At 40.0% G+C, this 24,906-nt stretch overlaps 1 protein-coding gene across 2 annotated transcripts in view; it reads right to left on the bottom strand.

Moving 5' to 3' along the window:
* DLGAP1 (DLG associated protein 1) overlaps nucleotides 1–20,069 on the bottom strand; it is a 396,029-nt gene extending 375,960 nt beyond the window's left edge. For both annotated transcript variants that reach the window (XM_062201404.1, XM_062201405.1), the window contains exon 1: nucleotides 19,110–20,069. In XM_062201404.1, the coding sequence (XP_062057388.1) occupies nucleotides 19,110–20,069 (960 nt within the window). The remainder of the gene's footprint in view (nucleotides 1–19,109) is intronic.
* Nucleotides 20,070–24,906: the final 4,837 nt, after the last annotated feature.

The following is a 24,906-nucleotide window of genomic DNA, read 5'->3' as shown; positions in this document are numbered from 1 at the left end:
ATTTATTAGAATCAAAGACCTCCAGCCGGAGCAGCATGGAGGGGGGCTTCCAAGAGAGGAAAGAAACCCAAAGGGACTGGGGTTTTTAAGTACAACTTCTAAGGAAAAAGAAACTTGACAGTCAGATTGGCATTCAGTTACCAGGCAGGGACAAAAACCCATCAAAAGGCTTGATTTACAATGCTCCATCCTGTCTGGCCTGCTAAGGGTGGGGTAGGTAACTTGTTTTCACAATAAGCTGGGAGCTCAGGAAGAGCTCCCTTGTTGGTCTCATGGTAAATTTGAAGGAAAGAGGGCGGCCTGTTTGTTCTTGCTAAAGATAACGTATTGGGGAAGGAAGCAACTATATTTTACACCCCAAATTCCATTGGGATCCCCTGACTACCTATTAACCCACCTGACTCCTCACGATTCCATCGCAACTTCTGGAGCTGACGCTGAGCCCAATGATGCTACTTGGATCTGAGGATTTTTTTCTCTCACTGGTGCACTATCTGCCTAAATTTCTTCTCCAGGGCGCTCAGCTCGTTGCTTCTGGAGCCAGCAGTTTTTCCTAGCACTGTTCTTATCCTCACACCATTGATTGTTCCTAGAAATGTGGCTGAGATTAACCTACATCCTCTAGCTTCAGAAAATTTTGAGTAATTTAGGAAAAAAAAAAAAAAAACCCTCCATATCATTATGTTAACCTGAGATTAGATCCTGTCTTTCAATTACTTATTCTCACTAGCTGGGGTCAGCTATCTGTCTTGTCTTTTCCTTTCCCCAAACTGGTCCTTCCCTTTTGCACTTTCACGTAATCATCTCCAGAGTTCATTCTTTGTCAAGCAGGTGACAACTAAACCTTGGTTGGGTTAAAGACTCGTTAAGAATGGCAATATTATTAAAATATTAAAAATTTTTTCATTATAGCCTGGTGGACAAAGGGGCTATACATTATATCAGTTATGAGGATTCTCTGCATGTTGAAGCTAAGAAAGGCAATTTTACTTCTGTTCATCCATTAATCTACTAACATCTTTGAAAACATACATAGGATCAAGTTGGATTGGCTTAATTTTAGTGAATTCTTTCATTTTTTAGTTCCTTACAAGTCTTTGTTAAGTGAATCATTAACATTTTATTCTTAAGCATGGAGATATTTTATGAAATATTGAACTGATAACAAGTGGAGGCTGTGGAATATAGTGAGACTGTATCCAGCATTTTAAATTACCTTCACCTGGGCTTGAGCAAAGAGAGGAAAGCCTTAAATTACAGTTTGCTAGAGCACACTGAATTACCTGCCATGTGAAACAGGTACATGAGGAAAATTCCAAACAAGCTAAGAAACAGGACAATAAAGATTAAATTGACTTCCAAGTTCATTACTGAGTGTGGCTTTTATCATGATGGATTCAGAAAGTCTGACCACTTTATATTGTTATCTAAAGGGAATTAGTTCAAACTCAACTGACTTTCCTTAGCAGCACTATTTATGCATTGGCTACTGCAGCTAGTGTACCTAATTGCTCCACATTGGATATTGTATAACTCATTAACTTGGTTATACTGTTATGAGTAATTAAGAGGTATTCTGAGGGTAGATCTTTGGGGAAGCATATTTTCTTTCATACCTGGAGCACTAATTTTGTAAAAATGTTTACTTATTAATTTTCGTCTGCTTCAAAGATACAGTAAGAGCGAGAGAAAAATATTTTATTTGCTGGTTCACTCTCCAAATGCCCACAACAGATAGGGTTGGGCGAAGCGAAAGCCAGGAGCCCAGAATTCCATCCAGGTCTCCCGCATGGGTGGCAGGGCTCCAAGCATTCGAGTCATCATCTGTTGTCCAACAGGATGCATTAGTAGGAAGCTGGACTGGAAGCAGAGTTCCTGAGACCTGGGCCAGCAATCTGATACTGGATGCTGGTGTCCTAAGCAGTAGCTTAATCTGCTGTGCCACAATATCCACCCATGGAGTATTAATTAATGAATACTAAAACTGGTAAATTTTCCAAATATGTAGTTAATATACCGGGATATATAAAGTATATACACAAATATAAATGTGCCTGAAAGATAACCATCTGTTTCCTAAAAGGTAAGAGCAGATAAAATATAAAGGACCTTAACTTACAGAGGAATTGGGTTTGGGAATTCCTAGTTTACTTCCTTATCATTTCAGTGAAATTACTTCTTGCACCAGCAAATATTTCCAAATTAAATGTAGCAAAGGATATTTTGTGGGCAGACGGGGCTTATTTAGACATAAGAAGCTTGTAGTATTGTTAACAATGTTATAACTCCATTCAGATGGGCAGTCTCTTGAGGTTAATGATATTATTTCTTATTAAAACAAACCAAAAGAATTTTGAGCAATGATTCTTTCATGGGCTAGCATAATTTTCCTGTTACATGAAATAATAGTCTACTACAAATTTATTTTTTTTTTATATTTGATTTTGCAAATGAATCTCATATCATTTATTTTAATGCATGGCTACATACCAAATTTGATTTAGGTTTACACCTAAATCTACCTCTATACTTTTTAGTATAGAGGTAGTACCTGTTCTTTCTTTTTATTCCAGAGTTAGAAAGGGAAAGAGAGACACAGAGACAAAGAGAGATACAAACAGACAGACAAAGCTCCCATTTGCTGGTTCACTCCCCAAATGCCCACAGTTGTGGGGCTGGGCTAGACCAAAGCCGAGAACTGGGAACTCAATCCAGGGCTCTCATGTGGGTGGCAGGAGAACAATTATTTGGGTCATGACTGCTGTCTGTGTTAGCAGGAAACTGTAATTGAGGATGGAGCCGGGACACAAACACAGGCACCCCATTAGGGGACATGGATGTTTTAACTGGCATCTTTATGAGTAGGTAAATTCTCCTGCCAGAACATATGTTTTTTAAAAAAATCCATAGTTAGCAATTTTTTATTCTTATTAAAGTAAATTTTCATCAAGAAAAAACTCTTTAGGAAAAGATCAATGGAAATATCTACAAAGTGAACAGATTTTGGAATCAGGTAGTTCTGTCACTCACTAGCAGTACAATCTTAAGCAAATTTATTACCCCTTCTTTTTATATAAAATGAGAGTAGAGAGAAGCTACTTTAGAAATTCACAGAAATAAGCACAATATGCGAACAATATGTGTGAAATATTGGCCCAGAACTTTCTAAATAAGTTACAGCTCCTTTTTCTCTCCTTTTTCCTCCTGCTCCTTCGTTCCTTCTTCTTCTCATTACTCATTTTCACATGGAAGAGAACCCAGCATGGTATGGAAATGGAAAGATGTTCAGTGTGGTGCTGTGGAAAGAGCAACACGCTAGAATTGTGGAGGCTGCACGTTTTAGAAAAATCACTTCCTCTTTTTGAGTCATAGCTGAGGAAGAAAGGTGTCATAGTGACATAGAATTTGACTGTTAGTAAGAGAGGAGGAAAGTTGCTACAAACAACTAGAAAATAATTAACAAAATGGCCAGAAGCAGTCCTTACTTATCAATAGTAACCTTGAATGTAAATGGATTAAGCTCTCCAACTAAAAGATAAAGATTGAATGGATTAAAAAAAAAAAACCCAGACTCAGTGATATGATATTTACAAGAGACTCACTTCACCTATACGTATACAGATAGACTGAAAATGAATGGATGGAAAAAAAATCCATATATAAATAGGAACTGAAAGAAAGCAGGAGCAGCTAATATCAGCTAAAGTGGACTTTAAGCCAAAAAAATCATAAAAGGAGAAAAAGAAGGTCACTATCTAATGATAAAGGGATCAACAAAGAGATATAACAGTTGTAAATATATATGCACATGTTAGAGAGCATCTAAATATATAAGGCAAATATTAATCTACATTAAGGAGAGATGTACTGAAATATAATAATAGTTGTGGACTTCAACACCTTAGTTTCATCAATGGACAGATCATCCAGACAGAAAACTAACAAAGAGATATTAGAGCTAAATTATACTCTAGACCACATGAACTGGACATTTACAAAACATTCCACCCCACAACAGCAGTATAAACATTCTTCCCAACTGCACACAGAACACTCTCCAGGATACACATAGGTCATATACTACACCAAAAAACAAGCCTTAGCTTTATTTTTTAATTTTTTATTTATTTTTTTTGACAGGCAGAGTGGACAGTGAGAGAGAGAGACAGAGAGAAAGGTCTTCCTTTTGCTGTTGGTTCACCCTCCAATGGCCGCCGCGGCTGGCACACTGCGCTGATCTGAAGCCAGGAGCCAGATGTTTCTCCTGGTCTCCCCTGTGGGTGCAGGGCCCAAGGACTTGGGCCATCCTCCACTGCACTCCTGGGCCACAGCAGAGAGCTGGCCTGGAAGAGGGGCAACCGGGACAGAATCTGGTGCCCCAACCGGGACTAGAACCTGGTGTGCCGGCGCTGCAAGGCGGAGAATTAGCCTATTGAGCTGCGGCGCCGGCAAGCCTTAACTTTAAAAAGAAATCACATCAAATATCATTTCAAACCACAATGATATAAAACTAGAGATCAATAACAAGAAGAATTCTGGAAACTTTACAAAGATATAAAAATTAAACAACTTGCTTTTGAGTAACCAATGGGTCAAGGAAGAAATTAAACAGGAAATTAAAAAATTTCTTGAGACAAATGGATACACAAAATACCAAAAACCTATAGGATACCACAAAAGCAGTTCTAAGAGGAAAGTTAACATAACAAATAATGTAATTCAAAATTAACAGAAGGAAGGAAATAATGAAAATCAGAGTACAAAGAAATAAAGTGTGGACTAGAAAAACAATACAGGATCAACAAAATGAAGAGTTGACTTTTAAATAAGATAAAAAGATCAATAAGCCTTTGGGTAGGTTAACTAAGAAAAGTGAAAGGAGACTCAAAATCAGAGGTGAAAAATGGACATTAAAACTGGTACAAAAATAGACTGTTATGAACAATTATATGCTACCTCATTTGATAACCCAGAAGAAATGGATACATTCCTGAACATACACAACCTATGAAGGTTGATTTATGAAGAAATAGATTAGTTGAACATACCAATAATAAGTAAGGAAATTGAATCCATAATAAAAAGTCTCCCATCAAAGAAAAGTCCAGGACCTGATGGCTTCACTGTTGAATTCTATGAAATATGTAATGACTACTATCAATTCTTTCCAAATTATTAAAAAAATAGAGAGGAGGAAATAAATACTCCTAAATTCATTTTAGGAAGCCAGCATCACCTTGTTACCAAGTAAAGGACAAGGACAAAGACACCAGACAAGGACACAACAACAACAAAGAAAGAAAACTACAGGCCAATATCCCTGATGAACACAGATGCAAAAATCCATTGTTAACAAAATAGTAGCAAAGTGAATTTAACTGCACATTGAAAAGGCTATTAACAAGGATTAACCGGGATTCATCCCAGAGATTCAAGGGTGGTTCAAAATATGTAAATCAATAGACATGATAACTCATATTAGCAGAATGAAAGACAGAAATCATGTGATCATTTCAATAAATACAGAAAAAGTATTTGACAGAATTCAACATTTCTTCAAGATAAAAATATTCAACAAATTAGATATAGAAGAAATGTTTCTCAACACAATAAAGGCTATATATGACAAACAGCTATCACCATACTAAATAGGGAAATTTAGCATTTCCTCTAAAACCTGCAACAAGACAAGGATACTCATTGTCACTACTTTTCTTCCATCTAGTACTGGAAGTCCTACACAGGGTAATCAGGCAAGGGAAAGAAATAAAAGCATCCAAACTGGAAAGGAAAAGGTTAAATTTTCCATTTGCAAGTGACATGATCTTATACATGGAAAACTTTAAGACTGCACCAAGATTTTGTTATATCTAACAAACTCAGTGAAATTATAGAACACAAAATTAGCACACAAAACTCAGTTACTTTTCTATACTTTAATAGTGAACTATCTAAAAAAGAAGTAAAAAAAAATCTCATATACAAGAAAAAATACTTAGGAATAAATTTAACCAAGGAGATGAAAGCTTTCTACACTGAGATTTATAAAAAAAAAATGAAATTAATTGAAGACAAAATAAATGCAAAGATATGTCGTGTTTATAGAATGAAGAATAAATATTGTTAAAATGCCCACACTATCCAAAGCAATAGCTGAATTCAATGTAATTCCTATCAAAATACTAATGACATTCTTCACAGAAATAAAGAAAACGATCCTAGGTTCAAGTAACCACAAAGGACCTCAAATGGCCAAAGTAATGTAGTGCAAAAGAACAAAGCTGGAAGTATCACATCATCTGAGTTCAAAATATAGAACAAAGGTATAGCAACCCAAACAATGTGGCAGTGGCATAAAACCACACATACAGCAATGCAAGCAAGAGAGAACCCAAACATAAATCCACACATTTATAGACAACTGATTTTTGATAGAGTCTAAGAATGCACAGTGAGGAAACTATTGTCTCTTCAATAAATGGTGTTGGGAAAACTGGATATCTGGAGTGATATTAGACTTATGTCTCATCAAATGCAAAAATTAACTAAAACTGGATTCAAGAGTCACATATAAGACTCAAACATTTGAAGCTAGAAGAAGAAAATATAATCTCCATGTCACTGATGTAAGGAATGATTTTGTTTAGGATATTACTTGAAAAGCAAAGGCAAAAAGCAAAAATGAGCAAGTAAGAATAAATCAAACTAAAAACTCCTGCCTTTCCAGAGACAACCAATAATGGGAGAAAATATTTTCAAGCTATATACAGCAAAGAGGTTGATTCCCAAGATTTACAGGGAACTCCAACAACTCAATAGCATGTAAACAAATAATCCTGTTTAAAAATGGACCAAGGACCTGAATAGACATTTCTCAAAACATATTTAAATGACCAACAGGTTTACAAAAAATTCTTGAGACCACAAATCATCAGAAATACAAATTAAAACCAGATTGAGATCTCAGCTTATACCTGTTAGAATTGTTCTTATCAAGAAGACAAAAGGTAACCAGTAATGGTGAGAATGTCAAGAAAAGGGAACCTATGAACCCCATTGGTGGAAATGTAAATTAGTAAACCATATGAAAAACCACATGGAAAAATAGATGTTCCTCAAAATGTTCCTTGAGTTTCTATAAAGACGAAATGCTCAATGACATCCATTTTCTAGAGACTCTAGCAATAGACCAGGCATCGACAACCAGCAAATGAGATTCGGTGACTAGAGTGAAAAAAGCAGGGGGTGGAATGGAAACAGAATTTCCTGAGAACGCAGAACACCAAGATCAATGGATACCTCCTGCTACATGCCAGAGTAAGGCTCACACATGGGATAAAGGAAGTGAGGACTTTCTTGCTTCCCTGCAGGCCAGTGTCTCCACTGCTCTCTACAACGGAGGAGTAATGGGAATGCCAGTTGATCTGTCCAGGTCTCAGTGTTGTCATCTGCGAACTATGGCTTTGGGTAAAACTTTACAACAAAATAGCTACCCAAAAAGCAAGAGAAAATAAGAGAGACGATGAAGAAAGCGGAGGGGAAGTGTTGCCAAACGCCATCCTCTTTGGCTAGTAGGATGCGTGGAATGGAGAGATGGAAGTAGGAGGGCATAGGCTATGGCTTGGATGTGATCTGTCACCCAAAACCTGGTCTGCAGTGTGGTGGTGTTGAGGGGGTGGAACCTTTAAGAGGTGGGATTCTTTTAAAAAACCATTTAAAGCTTGAATTTGGGTTTTTATTTCAAAAAAGTTCTAATGTTTTGAAATTTTTAATTAGTTAATAATGAGGGCATGGAGGCTGTCCCCTCAGAAGAGACTGGATTAGTTCCCAAGAGAGTAACTACTGTAAAAGAGTGAGCCTGGCTACTCCCAGTTTCTTGCTCTACTGCTTATGCAGGTGCTTCTTCGGCATGCATTTGATTCCCTTTTCACTTCCCTGCTATGTTGTTTTTCATCTGATGTTAGCTTCTGAATGGTGAGTCAAACAAAACTTCCTTATTTATATATTACCCAGTGTCAGGCGATCTGTTAGACTAGAACAACACAAAATGGACTAGCACAGTGTATAATGAACCTCACATATTGGATTTCTAAGGTTCATTTTGGTGAGATTAGTTGAAGAAGACATTAAGATCTTGCCACGTATGGTTACAATCTTAGAGTGCATTCCATAACCCCACCCTGGGGGATATGGTGGTGATGATGACGGGTGGCACATGGGAGACAAGAGAGAAGGAAGGTTCTTTAGAGGCAAAGCTCTGTGTGAGCATGTACAGCCTGAAGGAGAAATAGTTTTAAACTTCTGCTCATAGAATAGCTACAGGAATTTTTATCTAGATTTACAAATGGAACCTAATAAACAACAGTTGGCTTTGACAGTCTTTTTTTTTTTTTTTTAAAGCAGCACGGAAGTTAAAGTATATATTTTTAAAGAAGCACAAAAGTTCATATGAGACATTTTTGACTGACTGTTCAGTTCATGAGATCATCTGGCATGAAATATAATGTTTCTTTTTCCATGTAGTGATTACATAATACTCAATCAAATATGCCAAAGCGACCTACTCGACAATTTTCGGCCTGTGGGTCTGATTTTTCATAAGCCTTACCACACACCCCTTATGGAGAGCTCTTGTTTCTGGTGGATTTGTTTCACCTCCTTTGTGAAAGCCTTAGAGGGAAAGCAGCAAGCAGGAAAATCGGCTATTTATAGGCATTTTTTACTAAAAGTGTCTGCTCAGCGTGCCATGGAATACTTCCAAGAGGTGGGAGCACAGGAAGCTATCTAAAATCAACTGGAAGGCTGGAGGAGTGTTACGGGGGAACGATTTTGCATGGGAGTCATTTTCAGAAAGCTCAGGTTACATTTGCAAACAAATGACAGTACTTTAACTGACACTCCTTGAGTTACAGAGGAGCCAGCTAAACTTCTACTAGTTAAGAAGGAAAAAAAAAAAGACATGAATTTTTCAAGGATGGCAAGTGGTGTGGGTCCATTAAGGGTCTTTAAAGTGAGAAGTCCTCTATGAGTGTCTCCCTCCATACTCGTTCACTCCTGAAGAGGTTACCAATGAGATGGACATTCATAGCCCAGTGTGGGCCAGCAGTTGGAGGCCTTCTCTCTAAGTGTAGACCCTTCTATCAGCATTCATTTCTACTTTTCTAATGAAAGTTCAAGTTCGCCAAATTAAGATAAATTATTTCATTAACCGTAGCCCATTCTTCCTGTGAATTCTTTTTTTAAAAATTTATTTATTTGCCAGGCAGAGTTAGACAGTGAGAGAGACAGAGAGAAAGAGAGAGAAAGAGAGAGAGAGAGAGAGAAAGGTCTTCCTTCTTTTGGTTCACTCCCCTAATGGCTGCTATAGTGAGGGCTGCGCGGATCCAAAGCCAGGAGCTGGGTACTCCCTCCCGGTCTCCCATGCGGGTGCAGGGCCCAAGCACTTGGGCCATCCTCCACTGCCTTCCCGGGCCACAGCAGAGAGCCGGCCTGGAAGAGGAGCAACCAGGACAGAATCCGGCGCCCCAACTGGGACTAGAACCCAGGGTGCTGGCGCCACAGGTGGAGGATTAGCCAAGTGAGCCATAGCGCTGGCCTCTTCTTGTGAGTTCTGATGGGCTCGTTTTCACTGCTTTGGTGGCAATGGGAAGGTGAAAGATGAAGTTTTTAGGCTGCTGAAAAGCAGGTGGCTGATAGGAATGTCTGAGCTTCTGGTGGTTCGTGAGAAGAGATCTTGAGAGAGACTGGGCTTCACTGTCCACTTGCTCTTTTGTATTTGGACAGAGTCATAAGACTTAGGGGTTCGTTTCACAGAATGGAGAGGATTGGTGACGGACTTTGGGCATGCAGGGTGATGGCCAAGGGCCTACTGCCACCTGCTATCAATGGTGGAGGAACGCCCCTCTGGAGCAACACTGCTCGGAGAACCTGAGTACGCTAATAAAGGAGCTACGAAGGGTAAACAGAGTTTACCCTTAATTAAGCCTGTCCGGCCAATTTACCAAAGCTGCCTGTAATGACAGCAAGGTCTTGGCAGACACAAGATATAAAACCAAATGCAGGTTTTATATAAACTGAAGCCTGAAGAGGCTACAAGAACTGTGCTCTAGAAGCAGACTTCCAGTCATGTGAAAACCTGATGCACTGAGGCCGAGAGATGGACCCTCAGGGATCCTTTCACATGCAGAATGTAAGCTCTGTTTGGTTAGCTGGCACATGGGACAAAACAGCACCATACCTACACTGTGATGAGGACCCGCTGCCATCCCACATTGGGAAAGAGCCTTCCTTCACTACAGAATCAGGTATGGTCATATGGTCATCCTAGCCCTGCTCCAAGAAAAATTAGATCAAGTAAAATACAAAGGGAAAAGTGATATAGTACATGAAACACATAGAGAAGAGATAAAGCATGAGCATGTTTGAGAATGGCTAAATTCAAAACACTTCCACACTGTATTTTTCATTTATTTCTTAATAAAAGGAAGCATAACCTTTTTTCTAAGCTGAAGCAAACACAGCGCTATCACTGTGCCCATTTTACAGATCTGGAAATGGAAGTACTAAGTAGAGAGATCCCAAAATCATGTAGGAAGTCAGTATTGGCATCAAATATATTAATAAATATAATATTTATTTTAAATTATACTATTTATATGTTACAAACATCATATATTTATATTTATAATTATAGCTCCTAGGCTTATCACCTGCAGACCATGTTTCCATCTATTAGACTCTACTGCCCCCTTCAGTAAATAAAATGAGAAATTAACTTATTGTTCCCTAGAATTTTGTTACTTAAAGTTTGATTCTTGGATTGATAGCTGTTAGAATCATCTCAAATCTATAGAATCAGACTCTTTTGGGATGATGCCAGAAATTCTCATTTTATAGACACTCTCCAGGTGACTCTCATGCACATAAAGTTAAGGAAACTACCCCCAAATAGTCAATGATAAAGCAAGTGGCTATACATGTATATGAGAGTCCATACAGGCATGCATGTATATATCATGCTCATGTATGGCCATTTTGATGCCACTTCATAAAGTTGCATGCAGAATCTAACATTATAAGTAGGTCTTTTTCCTAATCACTTTTTAATTTTGGATGCTGTGATATCACAAAGCTGATTTTTGCTGTAAGTTTCTAATTCTGTGAGAGCAGTGAGGGGACACTCACATTGATAGAGCATAGACAGCTAATGTATATGAAAGGAAAGATTTATCTATCTAGAAAACTCATTTTGCAAATGTAATTAGAAATCTATTTTAGAAACGGAAACAGACCAAAGTACATTACTAGACATTACGAATTAAAAAAACTATTTTTAATGATAGTTCTGTACATTAGTATATTTAGAAGGTTAGAGCATCAGAAGAGGTCTTTTCTTGGTTATGTGTGTTTTCTCTAAGTTATAAAAGATTAAAAGTCAGTGGAACTAAGAAATTGGCCAAAAGTAGCAGGAGTATGCAGTATACACTCCCCCCTTTACTTCTGTTGATTATGTAGCAGTAATTAATAATCCTGGTAGCATCACCTTTCAGTTACAAATAGAGAAGACTCAGCTGGAAAATCAACTGAGATGGAAATTATTCCAATTGGGCATTGTTCTTTGAAAATAATTTAATGTACTTCCCCACTGTAGTTTAAGAAATTTGAAAAACACTTAGATGTGCATTTACCAAAATAAGGTAAAAAAAAATTCTCTCCCCTGAGGTGTGATCCAAATGGCAGTTACTAGGGACAGAAGCTGCTGGGTATGGTGGGCTAGTTGGTGATGGGGAGAGTTGGCAGTCTTGGAGAGAAGTTAGGAGGGCAGGCAAAGTAGTTTGAGAAGCAGATAAATGAGCCTTGAATGTGAAGTCACACTCATTATTTTCACCCAAGGGTAACAGTTATGGGTTCAAATTTCCAGATGAATAATACAAAACACAGCAAAGTGACATAACTCTTTATGGATTATATTAATAGTAAACCAAGTTTATTGAAAAGGCCACTTTTCTCTTCCCCAAGCTTCCCTGGCAGATGATGACAAAAATCTGACTGGTATAAGGTACTATAATTTGAACCATGTGAAGTATCAGCTTCAACTTTTAGGGCTCTACAGATGACATCTCCACAGGATTCAATTCTTCATCAGTGAGCAGCATAGTTGTGGACTCTGGCAACAATGCTCCTCCCAAATGAGAAATATGATATTGAGCCTAATTAAGAAAATAATTATTCCATTGAACTCTATAAATTCATCATAATCCACTAAGATAGACTGTTGTCTTTGAATCTAAAATCAAACTGGTGAAAGTTCAATTTAATTATGAATTAAAGTCAGCTTGGCAACCTTGCATATATTTTTTAGTGGCACCTAAGAGACCTGAAGAAAAGACCAATGTGCTCTACCTTTCACAAATCATAGTGTAAAGTCTGATAATACCATCATCTCAAATGGGCCAGAGACTATGGATGAGTCTTTCTTTGAAAGAATGGTGAATGATTACTTTCAGCTATTTGTCTTTTATTTGCAATCAAGCAAGACTGTCCCTAAGCAGAATGGAGAAAATGGAAATAAAGTCTACTGGTCACTGAGAGAATCAGGGCCAATTTTTCTCTTTTAGTCCTGCTAACCAATACCACATCTTCAATTAGTAGATCAGAATTCCGGCTGATCAGCAAGTGTGTGTTATCTACAGAAACTGACTGTGGCTACTTGAGTGCTTTCAGTGTTGCTGAAAATCTTTAGAACAATGAAATTGCAGACCAGGAATAATAAGGTTTTTTTTTTTTTTTTAACAATTTCCAAGAGCATTTTCCTATATATTTTTGACCTTCCCTTTAATATCAGTGATTCTTTCTAAACTCCTGCTTTTTCATGTTTTGCTAATTGTTTTTTCCCCTCTATTAATTGGATATGGGCAAAGGCAAGAATTGTAGGGAACCAGACACACACACACACACACACAGATCGAGAGAGAGAAAGAGAGAATGAATGAGATTTGGCTGTTGGTCACTGATTCCACATTTAAAGTTGTCACAAAGCAGGAGTAACCTCATCTCTCTATCAACCACAAGAGACATCTCTTTTAAGATCAGTAAAAAAAAATAGAAGATTGTACAAACCATATCGGAAATGCGCTCAAAAACATTAGCATACACTTACTGGAGTATCAAGGCAATTGACACTAAAAATCTAAAAGTCATCAGTTAATGTAGCTGATGGGGTTTTTGTTTTTTAGAAAAAGGCAGTGAGGAAACATTGCAGTCGCCAGTCACTAGCAGAATTGCTTAACACTTTTTAAAATTTCACAGAGAACAGTTTCAACTGAGTTAGTGTAATTTGAATTGTTCCGAGACAAGAGGGAGGAAAAACTCAGCCAGGGAACGAAAACTCCCACTGGGCAAAGATGGAAATAATCTCAAACAGATTTGAAAACTAACGATACCTGCAATAAAAATAATCCTGAATTCATGCATGCTATGAATGCTGCTTCTGTGATCTTTTGTGGGATCTGATTTAACAGACAAAAAAAAATCACCCAGAAATTTTAATTTTGTGAAGTAACAGTAAGTACTCAGGATTCTAGTCTTGAAAACAACCGATCCCATTTCAATCCTTAGCCACACAATGTCCTCTAACGGCACCCAGCATCCTAGCTCGTGTGTCCAGTAAAATCTTATAAAGCCTCTAGGGAGACACAGATTTGAGGGTATCTGCTCTCTCAACCTGTTTCCTTACCATCTGTACCTACAGTAGTTTGCTAGCTTTCAGTCTTGCTAGCTACTACTGAGAGATGAAATAAAATGACAAAAATTACCCTTCTTGCCCACCGAAAACCCACCCAAACCGACAACACACACTCGTCAAATACAAAGTAATAAAAGAGTTATAGCCAAACCTGGTCAGTCCTTCCATTTCTTGAAACTTGCACACAAACTGAAGAAACCCATTCAGCCTTAAAAAGGTCGATCATTGTGCTCTCCTAAAATTTCATCTCTGGGAGTGCTGGCTTCCTCGGTCTCTGTCTTGCCTCTCCTGCTCCCTCTCAGTGTGTGTCTCTCTCTACTTCTACCGGAGAGCGTTTTGTTTCCCTTTTCCTGTTACTGCTGCTGGTTGAATGCAAAATACACGATTTGAAGGCTTTTTTTCTTTTTCTTTTTTAGATTAACAGTTGGAAATCTAAAATCTTGCTCTTCTGGATGGCTTTTTCTGCCAATCATTCAACATATAACATTTACATAAAGAGGTATACACAAAACCAACAATTCTGCCTTTTTAAAGCAAAAACAACAAAACCACCTTTTACTCCCAGAACCTCCTCTTCTGTATTATTTACTTAACTATTAGCACTTACCCTGAGATGTGCCATAAATGCTTTATTCCAAATGTACAAAAGCCAACCACATCTCAACTGAGAATTAAACAGTTTTAATGTCTTCAAATCCATGTTCCTGCTCCAAACCCTAATACAGACAGTCACTGGCAGTGGTACAATAGTTCTAAACAGCAGACATCTGATTCTTGACATTTAAAAATAACAATATTGGGAAAAAAGGGTGCCTTTTTTTTCAAATTAGCTACAGCTTGTGAGTGAGCACATATCACCAATTGATTGTATTAACTGGAATTTGCAATGATTTCAAGCTATACTGTTTGATTTCTAAGTCCATGTCAGGCAGAGGCTAAATAACTAAAGTTTCTCACTCTTTACAGAATCATGACAATGGTCTAAATTAATTCCAAATGATCATTTTACAAAGAGGGAATCAGAAATTTGTTATTATTTAGATTATATTATTACTGAATATTAATTGAACTTTGTTCAGTCATCCTTGAATCAAATTAAGGATATAATCATTCATTCCATTGCTAATTTCACATCCATGCCCTCAGAGCAGCAAGCACACACATGAGGTCAAATGCACATACATATTTACTATAGATCAAAACTAATAGTGAAGTGAAAGAAGTACACATTTTTTTTTCTATTTCTAAAACATATTATGGAACTGGACAGATTTGAGACCAAGAGTTAGCTCCTTCACTTATCTTTGTGTTCCTGGGCAAATGATGTAATTTTTTGAACCTATACTTCGTTATCTATAGAACTCAAGTAAGTACTAATTACTTTACCAAGGTGTGTTGGGTACTAAATGAGATATAGATCATTTCTGGCATGTACGTTATTTGATATAAATCACTTTCTCTCTGCTTTGTATCTGGAGGGGTGGGATCTTCACTGGGCCAATGGAGAGAATACAGATTTCCAAGGCTCATGAATCAGTTTTGACTTACCACGTTGCCTCATACTACTTGTGTGTCCTTGGCAAGTTATTTAATATACTAAATCTCAAGTTTCCTCAACTCCAAAATTATCTCTAGAGTGTGTAGAGCAAATTAGGCATATTTGGGGAACATCTACTTTTAGTAGGCATTGTGGAAAGGAGAGTCCCAGGCCTTCCAACTCTGGAAAATGGTTCTAATTAGTGCTCTGACACATGTAACTTACACATTTTAACATTCAAGTGCTCCATTTTCTAACAGAGGAAGGAGGCCCAGAGAGCAGAAAGGATGACCACAGGCTATGTCCCTAGTTAGTGGCAAATAGGGACTAGAACACTAGTGGAACTAGTAGGACAGTGCTTGTTCCACTAAATCTCCTGATTGTCGATGTTAAACACACTTGTAAATTAAGCTTCAATATTAGTTGATAATTAAGGCAAAATAACAGAAAAAAAACACTCTTTGTTTTCCCAAGTTTGTTTCTAAAAATGTGCCTATAGATGAAATTGTTCTATGGGATCCAGATGTAGCTGGCCAGACCTACTTTCTCGGGAAGAGTGTCCATGGCGTTGCAGATTCTCTCTGCCTTGCCTGGAAGCAAGAAAGAAGTAGGAGCCCATCTTCAGGAGGCATTTCCTGTCTCCTTCCTTCCCCATGTGAATGCACAGCTCTTCCTTCCATTCTGTACAGGAACTTGTGAACTTCAGCACAATGGCTAGGAAGAGCACATGTTCTACCTTTTGGTTATTTACTCTGTACTACCTGCCCACACTAGGGGAGAAACAGAAATAGAAGAGTTTTACCTCTTTCAGCTTGAAAGCCTTGCATAGAACAGGAACTCAGCAGATATCAGCATTTATTAAATAAAGTATGATTTGGAGTTTAGTTTATATTTAAAAGATTGAACTAGCTTGGTTCAAGGTAAATTACTACCAGTGTAGAAGAGAAAATAGTAACTTTTTCAACTTTTCAGTAATTTCAAAATTAAAACCCAAGTTGCCTTCTATATCAAAGACAGATTAATTATTACTCTGGAGAGGGAGGGAAGGAAAATGGGATCAAGGAAGGTATATCACTGATGCACTAAAATTAGTATTTTATTTTTCTAGCTGGGTGAGATTTAGAAAGGCATTTGTTTTATTTTACTTTTTTTTTTACATGTTTCTTTAGGCCTCAACTGTTTCATTAAAATAAAAAGTGGCTTAAAGAAGGTAATTTGAAAACAGAATTTCCAAATCTTTGATACATGAGCTCCAATAATGCTGTTCTACAAAATGCCATACTTAAATCTGCAATATGTCATCCTCATTTTAAGTGAAGAACTTTTAATAGCAATGTTTCGTTTAAAGATTTTATTTTTTTCTCACTCACCATTTCTCATGCCCTCATTTCAAGGGTTATGCTGGGGCATAAGAGGGAGAGTGTGGCCTTGGCATCAAGTGGATTCAGTGTAAAAGCTCTGCAACATACAGGCCACGGGACTTTCCATCACCTGATATTTCTAAATATTCTCTTGTAAGAACTGAGAATTATTATGAAAATTAAATGGAATAATTATGTGAAATGCTTGCCATAGCATCTGGCAATCAGTAGAGTTTACAATGAGTATTGTTCCCTTTTTTTCCTTACTCTGAGTTTCCACTTTTCACCACTACTGGAGACTTGTTACTTCAAAAAGTATGGGAAAAAAAGGACAAGAGGAGAAGACAAAAGGAAAGAAAAATGAATTTAAGGTAGGAAGAATGCAGGCAACTAGGTGAGCATAATGAAAGCATTCTTTATAAACAAAGCTGATGCTGGATCATGTACAACATCCTTTCTTAATCTAATTCTACTCATCCAACCTTACCACTACTTATGAAAATACAGGATTAAAAATTTTGTTTTTGTCACTAGTCATTGAACACAGAGAATATGTTCTATTCTAGGGTTTCTGTGCCCTTATCCACCCTTTTTTTCCAGATAGGATTCCTTATGGGAATACTTTACTTTCAGTGGTGGGTAAGATTTCTTGCTTGAAGACTTTTAAAGCCTTCTGTTGCAAGCCTCACAATGGTCACATCTATAAATTAAGATCTGGGTTCTAGCTCCACCACTGCCACATGCTGATAGTGTAACCTGCTAAGTCTTTACTTTGAGCCTACTTTTCAATATTCTAGGTGGACTAGATATTCCTTTTAGTTCTAAAATTGTTAATAGTTGTGGCAATCTTGCAGTAAATTAGGCAATAACACCTTTGGTGGGAAATACTGACCGTATAATTGTATGTTATTTGTAAAAATTATCCACACATTAATGACTTCTTCCGAACTTGGGGGCATGGACTCTGCCACTGTCATAGCCTTTGGACTGCCAGCCTAGAGGACTTTCAGAGGGGAGGCACTCCCACAGGAGCCAGATTTGTTAGGAGTTCAAAGACAGCAAAAAGAGGTCTTTAGTGGAAGAACTTTTTTTGTGTGTGTGTGTGAAGGGAAAAAGATTACATCATACACTTACAGTCCACTAGAAACAGGTTTTGTTTTTGTTTTAAGATGGGGATAACAGAAGAGAACAATGAAAAAAGAGACTCGGAAAAGGATAAATATGAAGGTCATTCTTGTGGAAGGCTGCGTTTTGGGCAGTGCCCCACCCCAGAATATTTCTATTCAGGTGAAATCTGATTACAGAGTGAACTGGAGGACAATGGGAGAAACAGGCGGGGCTGTGGGGGGGAGAGCAGCCTGCTGGCATCTATCTATACATGTGTGGGACTGTGGAGGGGAGAGCAGCCTGGTGCAGCCTATACACGTGTGGGACTCGACACTGACACTAATTACATTCTACTGCACTGAGTCTTCCCCCTTCCTCCTCTTTGCTGTCCCAGGCTCTGCAGCTGTGCTTGTCAGGTCCCCTAACTGATTCCATCTCCACCTCCACCTCCTCAGGGCCCAGGGCATCATTCTGGTTCACTACGCACTGGGATGGGAAGGGGAGCTTCCTGGGGGCGTGGTTAATGCTGGGGATGGTGATGACCATTGCAGTGGTGAAGACCCACGTTGATTTTCCCAAATCAACAGCTTCAGTCATAATTTTACAATTTAAAAATAAACCCTGATAGAATTAAATGCCTTCCAAAATTTCAAAGATCACTGTTTGATTTTTCAAAGATTGCTTCCATAAAAAGCATTTACTTGAGGGGCAGAGAGAAAGAGAGAGAGAGAAAGAGAGAGGAGAGAGAGAGAGAGAGAGAGAGAGAGAGAGAGAGAGAGGAGAGAGAGAGAGAGAGAGGAGAGAGGGAGAGAGAGAGATTCCATCTGCTGGTTTACTCCCCAAATGCTGGGCCAGGCTGAAGCTGGGAGCTGGGTACTCAGTCTGGGTCTCCCAAGAATTCATCAGGAACTCAGCTACTTAAGCCATGACCGCTGCATCCCAGGGTCTGCATTAATAGGAAGCTAGAGCTGGGACTTGCACTCAGGGATGCAGGTGTTTTAACTGTTAGACCACGCCCATCATTTACATTTTAAAAAGGTGGATTTATTTTAGAATTCTGTGTAGCCTCTCCTTTCTTCTCCTCTCTATCCCTCACAAAAAAGGAACACAGAACAGGAAGAACTTTTGTCTCTACGTAGGAGGGTAGGCTCTGGTCTCGTAGGGTAACTGGATGTAGTCGGTAGCATTTGTTCCCTTTCATTTTCCTGACAGGAGCACGTAGCCACAGAAATGCTAAATAATGTGCCCAGGTTCACACAGATGATTCAGAGAAGAGCTAAGGCTGTAAAACACAGAAAAAAGCCCACAGAACAAGATCAGGTACACCTCCCAAGCATCCTTCCCCCGACATAAATGGTACCTGCAGGTATTGGCAGGAGCGCTCTTGTTGACACGACTCAGATTTCACCATGGCCTGGTCCACGTTCACCGAGGCCTTCTGGTAAACCTCCCGGGCGCGGCTCACTGTGAGCGTGGAGGACCAGGCGCTCTTCTTCAGCAGCGGCGCGTCCAGATGGACCGGTAGGTTGGCGCAGGTGGAGCACTTGACGTCATTGTTGCTCCGGGAGGCCTTCACGGCCTGCTCGCTGATGGTGTTGTAAGCCTCCATGAAGTACTGCGAGGTGGAGCGGTCGGGACACCTGCCCATGGTCATCACCCCCGAGGGCGCATGGTAGATGCACATGTCGCTGTCGAGGTTGTCATCGGAGCTCCACCAGCCCGGGGAGGTGCTGGACCGGGCCTTGGGCTCGGTGCGCCGCTCCTTGCTTTTGCTGCGTTTGCTGTACCTCACGGTCTGCGTCTCGTCGGGGCTGGCCTTGCCCCCGTTGACGCTGCCCTTGGACGGCCCCTCCAGCGAGTGCGACTTGGTAAAGAGCTTCTGGACCGAATGCACCAAGTGCCGGATGCGGCCGGGGCTGTCGCTGCGGTGCTCCACAGCCGTGCGCTTGTACTGCAGCGTGTGGTAGCCATCGCGGCCCAGCGGCAGCTGCCTCTCGAATTGGTCCAGCAGGTTGGCGGGGATGCGGTTCGCCTTGGTGGCCAGCGTGCGGGGCACCAGGGCGCACTCGTCCTTCAGCTCCTGCTGCGACGTGTAGTGCCTGCGCGGGAAGGTGCTGCTGGCCAGCGGGTCGCTGAAGGGGCCCACGCACTCGGCCTGGAAGGAATTGCGCTGCGTGTAGTAGGGGTGGTCGGCAGGGTGGTGCTCCACCGGGCTCAGCAGGTAGGGCTTGCGGTCCGAATGGTGGGACAGCGAGTCGCAGGCAGCAGAATCGCAGGTGACCCCGTGGTGATGGCTGCGGCTGCCCGATAACCCTTTCATTGCTGCCGGGAAGCAGCCACTGGGGTCATGGACACCCCGTGGTTAGGTTCCAGACCCCTTTCGGGCGAAGACCTGAGGGAATGAAGAAGAAGGGGCCATGGTTAACACATCCTTGGGGTATACAACAGATACTGTTCTCTGACCTTGTATTCCCAGTTCCTGTTTGTATCTTGAATGATTGTTGGCAAAGTGCCATCAATTCCAAAGCATCAGTGGAGAGGTGGTAGGGATAATAGGTAGGATACTGGGAAAAGAAAACTAGAAAGTACAAAACTTTTTCAGAATTGAATGAGTAACTCCTCCCTCCATGATTCCAGTAACTGAAGGTACCTTTCCCTGGCTTCCCTGGTTTTACTGTTAACCAATGTTAACTGTAAAGACAGCAGACCCACAGGGCTCGGGGCAGCCTGGAGAATTAGCTTCCCTCTTGTGCTTCCACCACTCTCCAAAACTTATAGAATCATCCACGTCAGGCTCTCTTTTCCAGCTGAGATTCCTTGCAGGCTGGACCACCTCATGGTCATGTCTACCGCCCTCCCTGCCCAGCGCTGAGCCAGCCATGTGAGCACTCCATAAATAGGCACAAAAACACTTGAGGACTAAAAGAAACCACTGGCACTTTCTATCTTTAGGGTGCATCTTTATATCTGTGTCATGTGCTTTTCCTTTGGAATTCTATAGTTATAATGACAGCAGTCAAAAGACACCCCCCCAAGTTAGTCAAGGTGGAAAGAAGCAAAGATGTGGCAAGTACACCAGAGACACAAATGAAATGCAACCATCTATTTCTGGCATCCAAGGGTCAAGAGCTTCCTTTAAGCAAACCCAGAGCTGATGACGAATAAAGAGGCTTAATTAGGCTAATTTGAGTATCATGTCATCTCCACTTCCTGGTTTAAGGTTTCTAGTTAAATGTTTATACACAATGGCCAAAAGAAAGGCCCTTGGAAAGGTTCAGAGGACATGAGTACAGGACTCAGGGCTCAATGGTCAGCTCAGCCTCAGGGTCGCTCTTGTGGCTTCCATGGGGTGAACTTGGTTCACATCTGAGGTTAGGTCTTCCTCAAGCATGAGCAATTGACATCATGGTCCTACAGAGCAGAGTATTTTCTTTTAACTCCAATACATTGTGTTCTTCCATAGCTGATCAAGTTCCTACCTACAGCTTGATTTTGTAAAAATGCTTCCTATAAGTCCAAAAATTATATTAAAAGTCACCTTGAAAAGCGAATGCAACTTTCCAAAATATCACAAATGTAATTTCAGATATTCAAGGTGAGACAGATAAAAGGTCTAATAAAAAAAAATAAAATACTCACACCTAGCCTAATGAAGAAAGACAAGGACCTTCAAGAGGTCAGGTCTTGTCTATTCGATGGGACACATTGCCCCTGGGAGCTCATGACAACACTGACAATGTTGACAATCCCTATCCATGTTTAATGCAGCTCCCTTCTTTCTGGTCCTCAGTTTCTGGATTAAGCATACAGGACTACTGACAGTTTTAATCATTGGAGTCTCTTGAAATTGGTCTACTAAGTTACAAGCTCCTTGAGAGCAGGGATTATGTTTCATACATCCAGTGTCTAGCAAAGGTTCATCACTATGATGGTGGGAACACAGTAAATATTTACTCAATGAGGCCGGCGCCGTGGCTCACTAGGCTAATCCTCCGCCTGCAGCACCAGCACCATGGGTTCTAGTCCCGGTCGGGGCACCGGATTCTGTCCCAGTTGCTCCTCTTCCAGTCCAGCTCTCTGCTGTGGCCCAGGAAGGCAGTGGAGGATGGCCCAAGTCCTTGGGCCCTGCACCCGCATGGGAGACCAGGAGGAAGCACCTGGCTCCTGGCTTCGGATCGGTGCAGTGCCAGCCGTAGTGGCTGTTTAGGGGGTGAACCAACGGAAGGAAGACTTCTCTCTCTCTCTCTCTTCTCTCTCTCTCATTGTCTAAGTCTGCCTGTCCAAAAAAAAATGTTTTAAAAAATATTTACTCAATGATTTAATGCACTAATGCAAAATTTCCCAATGTGGTCCATTATGGGATTCAAGAGGCATCCACTTAGTGAAAACATGACTCTGGTAAGGGAAGGGCCAGGGACAAGGAAGGATGCTGGAGAATCAAGAGGAAACATTTCAGGGACATCCCAGGGACCAGAGGTTTTCAGAGCCGGGCAGGAGGCAAGCAGGTAAACATTTCTTATGCACCAAGTAGCCTTTGACTTCTTACTCCCCACAATGCCTTCTACTTTTCTGAAAGTTCATGTCTGGGGAGTTTTCCTGGTTTGTTGACCATAAGATGCAAAGACAGGAGGCCACAACAGGAGAGAGAGGAGGTTGGGAGAGAGAGAACCTTCTTTGTATGTTATGATCCTAAGAGTAGTCTGTGGCAAGGACATATTAAGAAGGTCAAATACATGTTTTGAGCAAAGTAAAAATTTATTTTATTTGTTTGAAAGGCAGAGTTAGAGAGAGAGAAGAAGGGAGGGAAGAAGGGGGAGAGAGAGAGAGAGAGAGAGAGAGAGAGAGAGAGAGAGAGATCTTTCACTCACTGGTTCACTCCCTAAATGGCCACAGATACCAGAACTGGACTAATTCAGACTGAAGACAGGAGCGGAGCTTGAAACTCCATTAGGGTCCCCCATGGCAGTAGCAGGGGCCAAGGTACTCAGGCCATCTTCTGTTGCTTTTCCCAGGCACATTAGCACGGTGCTGGATTGGAAATAGAGCATTTGGGACTTAAACTGGTGTTTGTAAGGGATGTTGGTGTCATAGATGGTAGCTTAACCTGCTGTGCCACAATGCTGGCCCCAGATATTTTTGTCTTTCAAATGTGGATTTAAAAATTAAAAAATACCACCATATTCCAGTAGGATTATAGTCACATAATAATTCTTGTTACATGTAATAGAATCTCAGTATATAAAATAATGAGATAGTGCTTTCCTTGTAAAGCAGCCAGTCTTCGTTAAACATTTTATACTAAATAAAATGTGAAGGGGCTGGCATTGTGGCAAATAGGTGAAACAGCTGCTTGTGATGCCAGCATCCCACACGGGAGGGCTGGTTTGAGTTTGGCTACTGTGCTTCTAATCTAACCCCCTGCTAATGTGCCTGGGGAAGCAACAGAAAACGGCCCAAGTATTTGCACCCTTGTCACCCACATGGTTCCTGGCTTCCATCTGGCCCAGCACTGGTTATTGCAGCTATTTGGGGAATGAACTGGCAGAATGATGATTTCTTTCTCTGTTTCTCCCTCTATTACTCTGTCACTCTGCTTTTCAAATAAATAAATAAACCTTTATCTAAAAATATAAATAAAATGTGAAACTAACAAGAGCTGAAAATGTAAAGTATACATATTTACTCAAATGCAGATAATTTTAATCAAGTATTCAATATTTAATTATCTTTAGCAAGTGAGCAGCATTTCTTGGAAGATGATGTTATCTGAGGAGAAGTAGAGCAAATGAGGAGCCTTTTTAAGTCACTAATGATAAATTAAATGATGTAACCAATGGTAATTTCTGTAAGTTAAACCTATAACCATGATTTTTACTAAAATTTAAGTAGGCTGTTTTCAGCATACTGATAAGCACCATTTTTTTTAGAATAACAAATCGCATGAAGAATAAATAAGTTAACTTTCCTCCTTCTTTACTTTTTTGTAAAGGGATATTGAGATCTTACTACTTTTTCTCTATGATATGGGCCAATATGGTCATAAAAATGGCAATAAATAATCATAAACATTTCCAAATGTCAAATCTGTCCTTCTGATCAAAACCATGTAAGTGATTCAATATGCTAGCCTTTTCCATAGAAAATCTTAATGCTCTCATCATTTTAGAAAGAAAATAGATCAACTGATTTGATGAAACAAAGCAACACATTTAATGCTCACCTGGTGAGCAAGGGCAGATAATCAAAAGTTCTAATGTCTTGACAATGGCTAGATAATTGCTGGTGGCACCTACCAGGGACATTTAGATATTTCTTGTCTTATTCTTTATTTCCCTCTTGCCATAGTCTTTTTTACCCCTCAAATTCTTTCTAAGACATTTGTCTCTGTTAACTTTTTCCCTGTCATAACAAATGTGGATAAGTGGCATCCATGGGTAACCACTGACTCTCACCGGTGGTGAGACCAACAGCATCAGTAGGAAGCATTAACTGAGCGTGTCTCGTGTGCATGGCCCAATACTGGATGCTGCAAAGGTGACCAAATACATTCAGCAAGTCCCTAATGGCTCAAGGGCTTAAGATGTGCTCAGAGAGACATGACCTAGCCACGAAAAAAGAAAAAAAATATTTCTCCTTATTTCATGAATTCCTGGAGAAGGAAGCTGCTAGCCCCTGAATTAGATTTCAATTGGCCATAATGACATCTGATAACAGGAAGGGAAATTGCCTTTCATCCCTTGCTCTTTGAGCGAGGATATGGAGTGTGGTCAACTTGCCTTCTTGAGGGTTTCTATGACTACAGTGATTATCTCTGATTTTTCTTGTTCACCATGACTTCAAAATTATGTTTTGCTTTTCTTCTAAGTTTAATTTTATCATCAGATCATGTCTGGGATTTTGGCTTGAAGGATTTGTTGACTTTATGGGTGACCATGAGATGAGCTCAGAGTGTGAGATGCATACTCTTTTTATACCATTCCTACACCTGGAGCAAAAGCATTGCTATACAGATGATGACTAAAGCAAGAATGATCAAGTACTGTAAAGGCAATTTTCTAGGTAGATAATTTATTAGACCCAAGGAAACAAACAAACCACATGTTAGAAGATGCTGACAAGGGGGAAATAGCCTTGCAAAGCTGGCAAGTCTGTATTTC

Source organism: Lepus europaeus, chromosome 9, assembly GCF_033115175.1.
Source record: "Lepus europaeus isolate LE1 chromosome 9, mLepTim1.pri, whole genome shotgun sequence".
Lineage (NCBI taxonomy): Eukaryota > Metazoa > Chordata > Mammalia > Lagomorpha > Leporidae > Lepus > Lepus europaeus.
The sequence above is the reverse complement of the archived record's forward strand: the minus strand, read 5'-3'. Positions and strand labels throughout refer to the sequence as shown.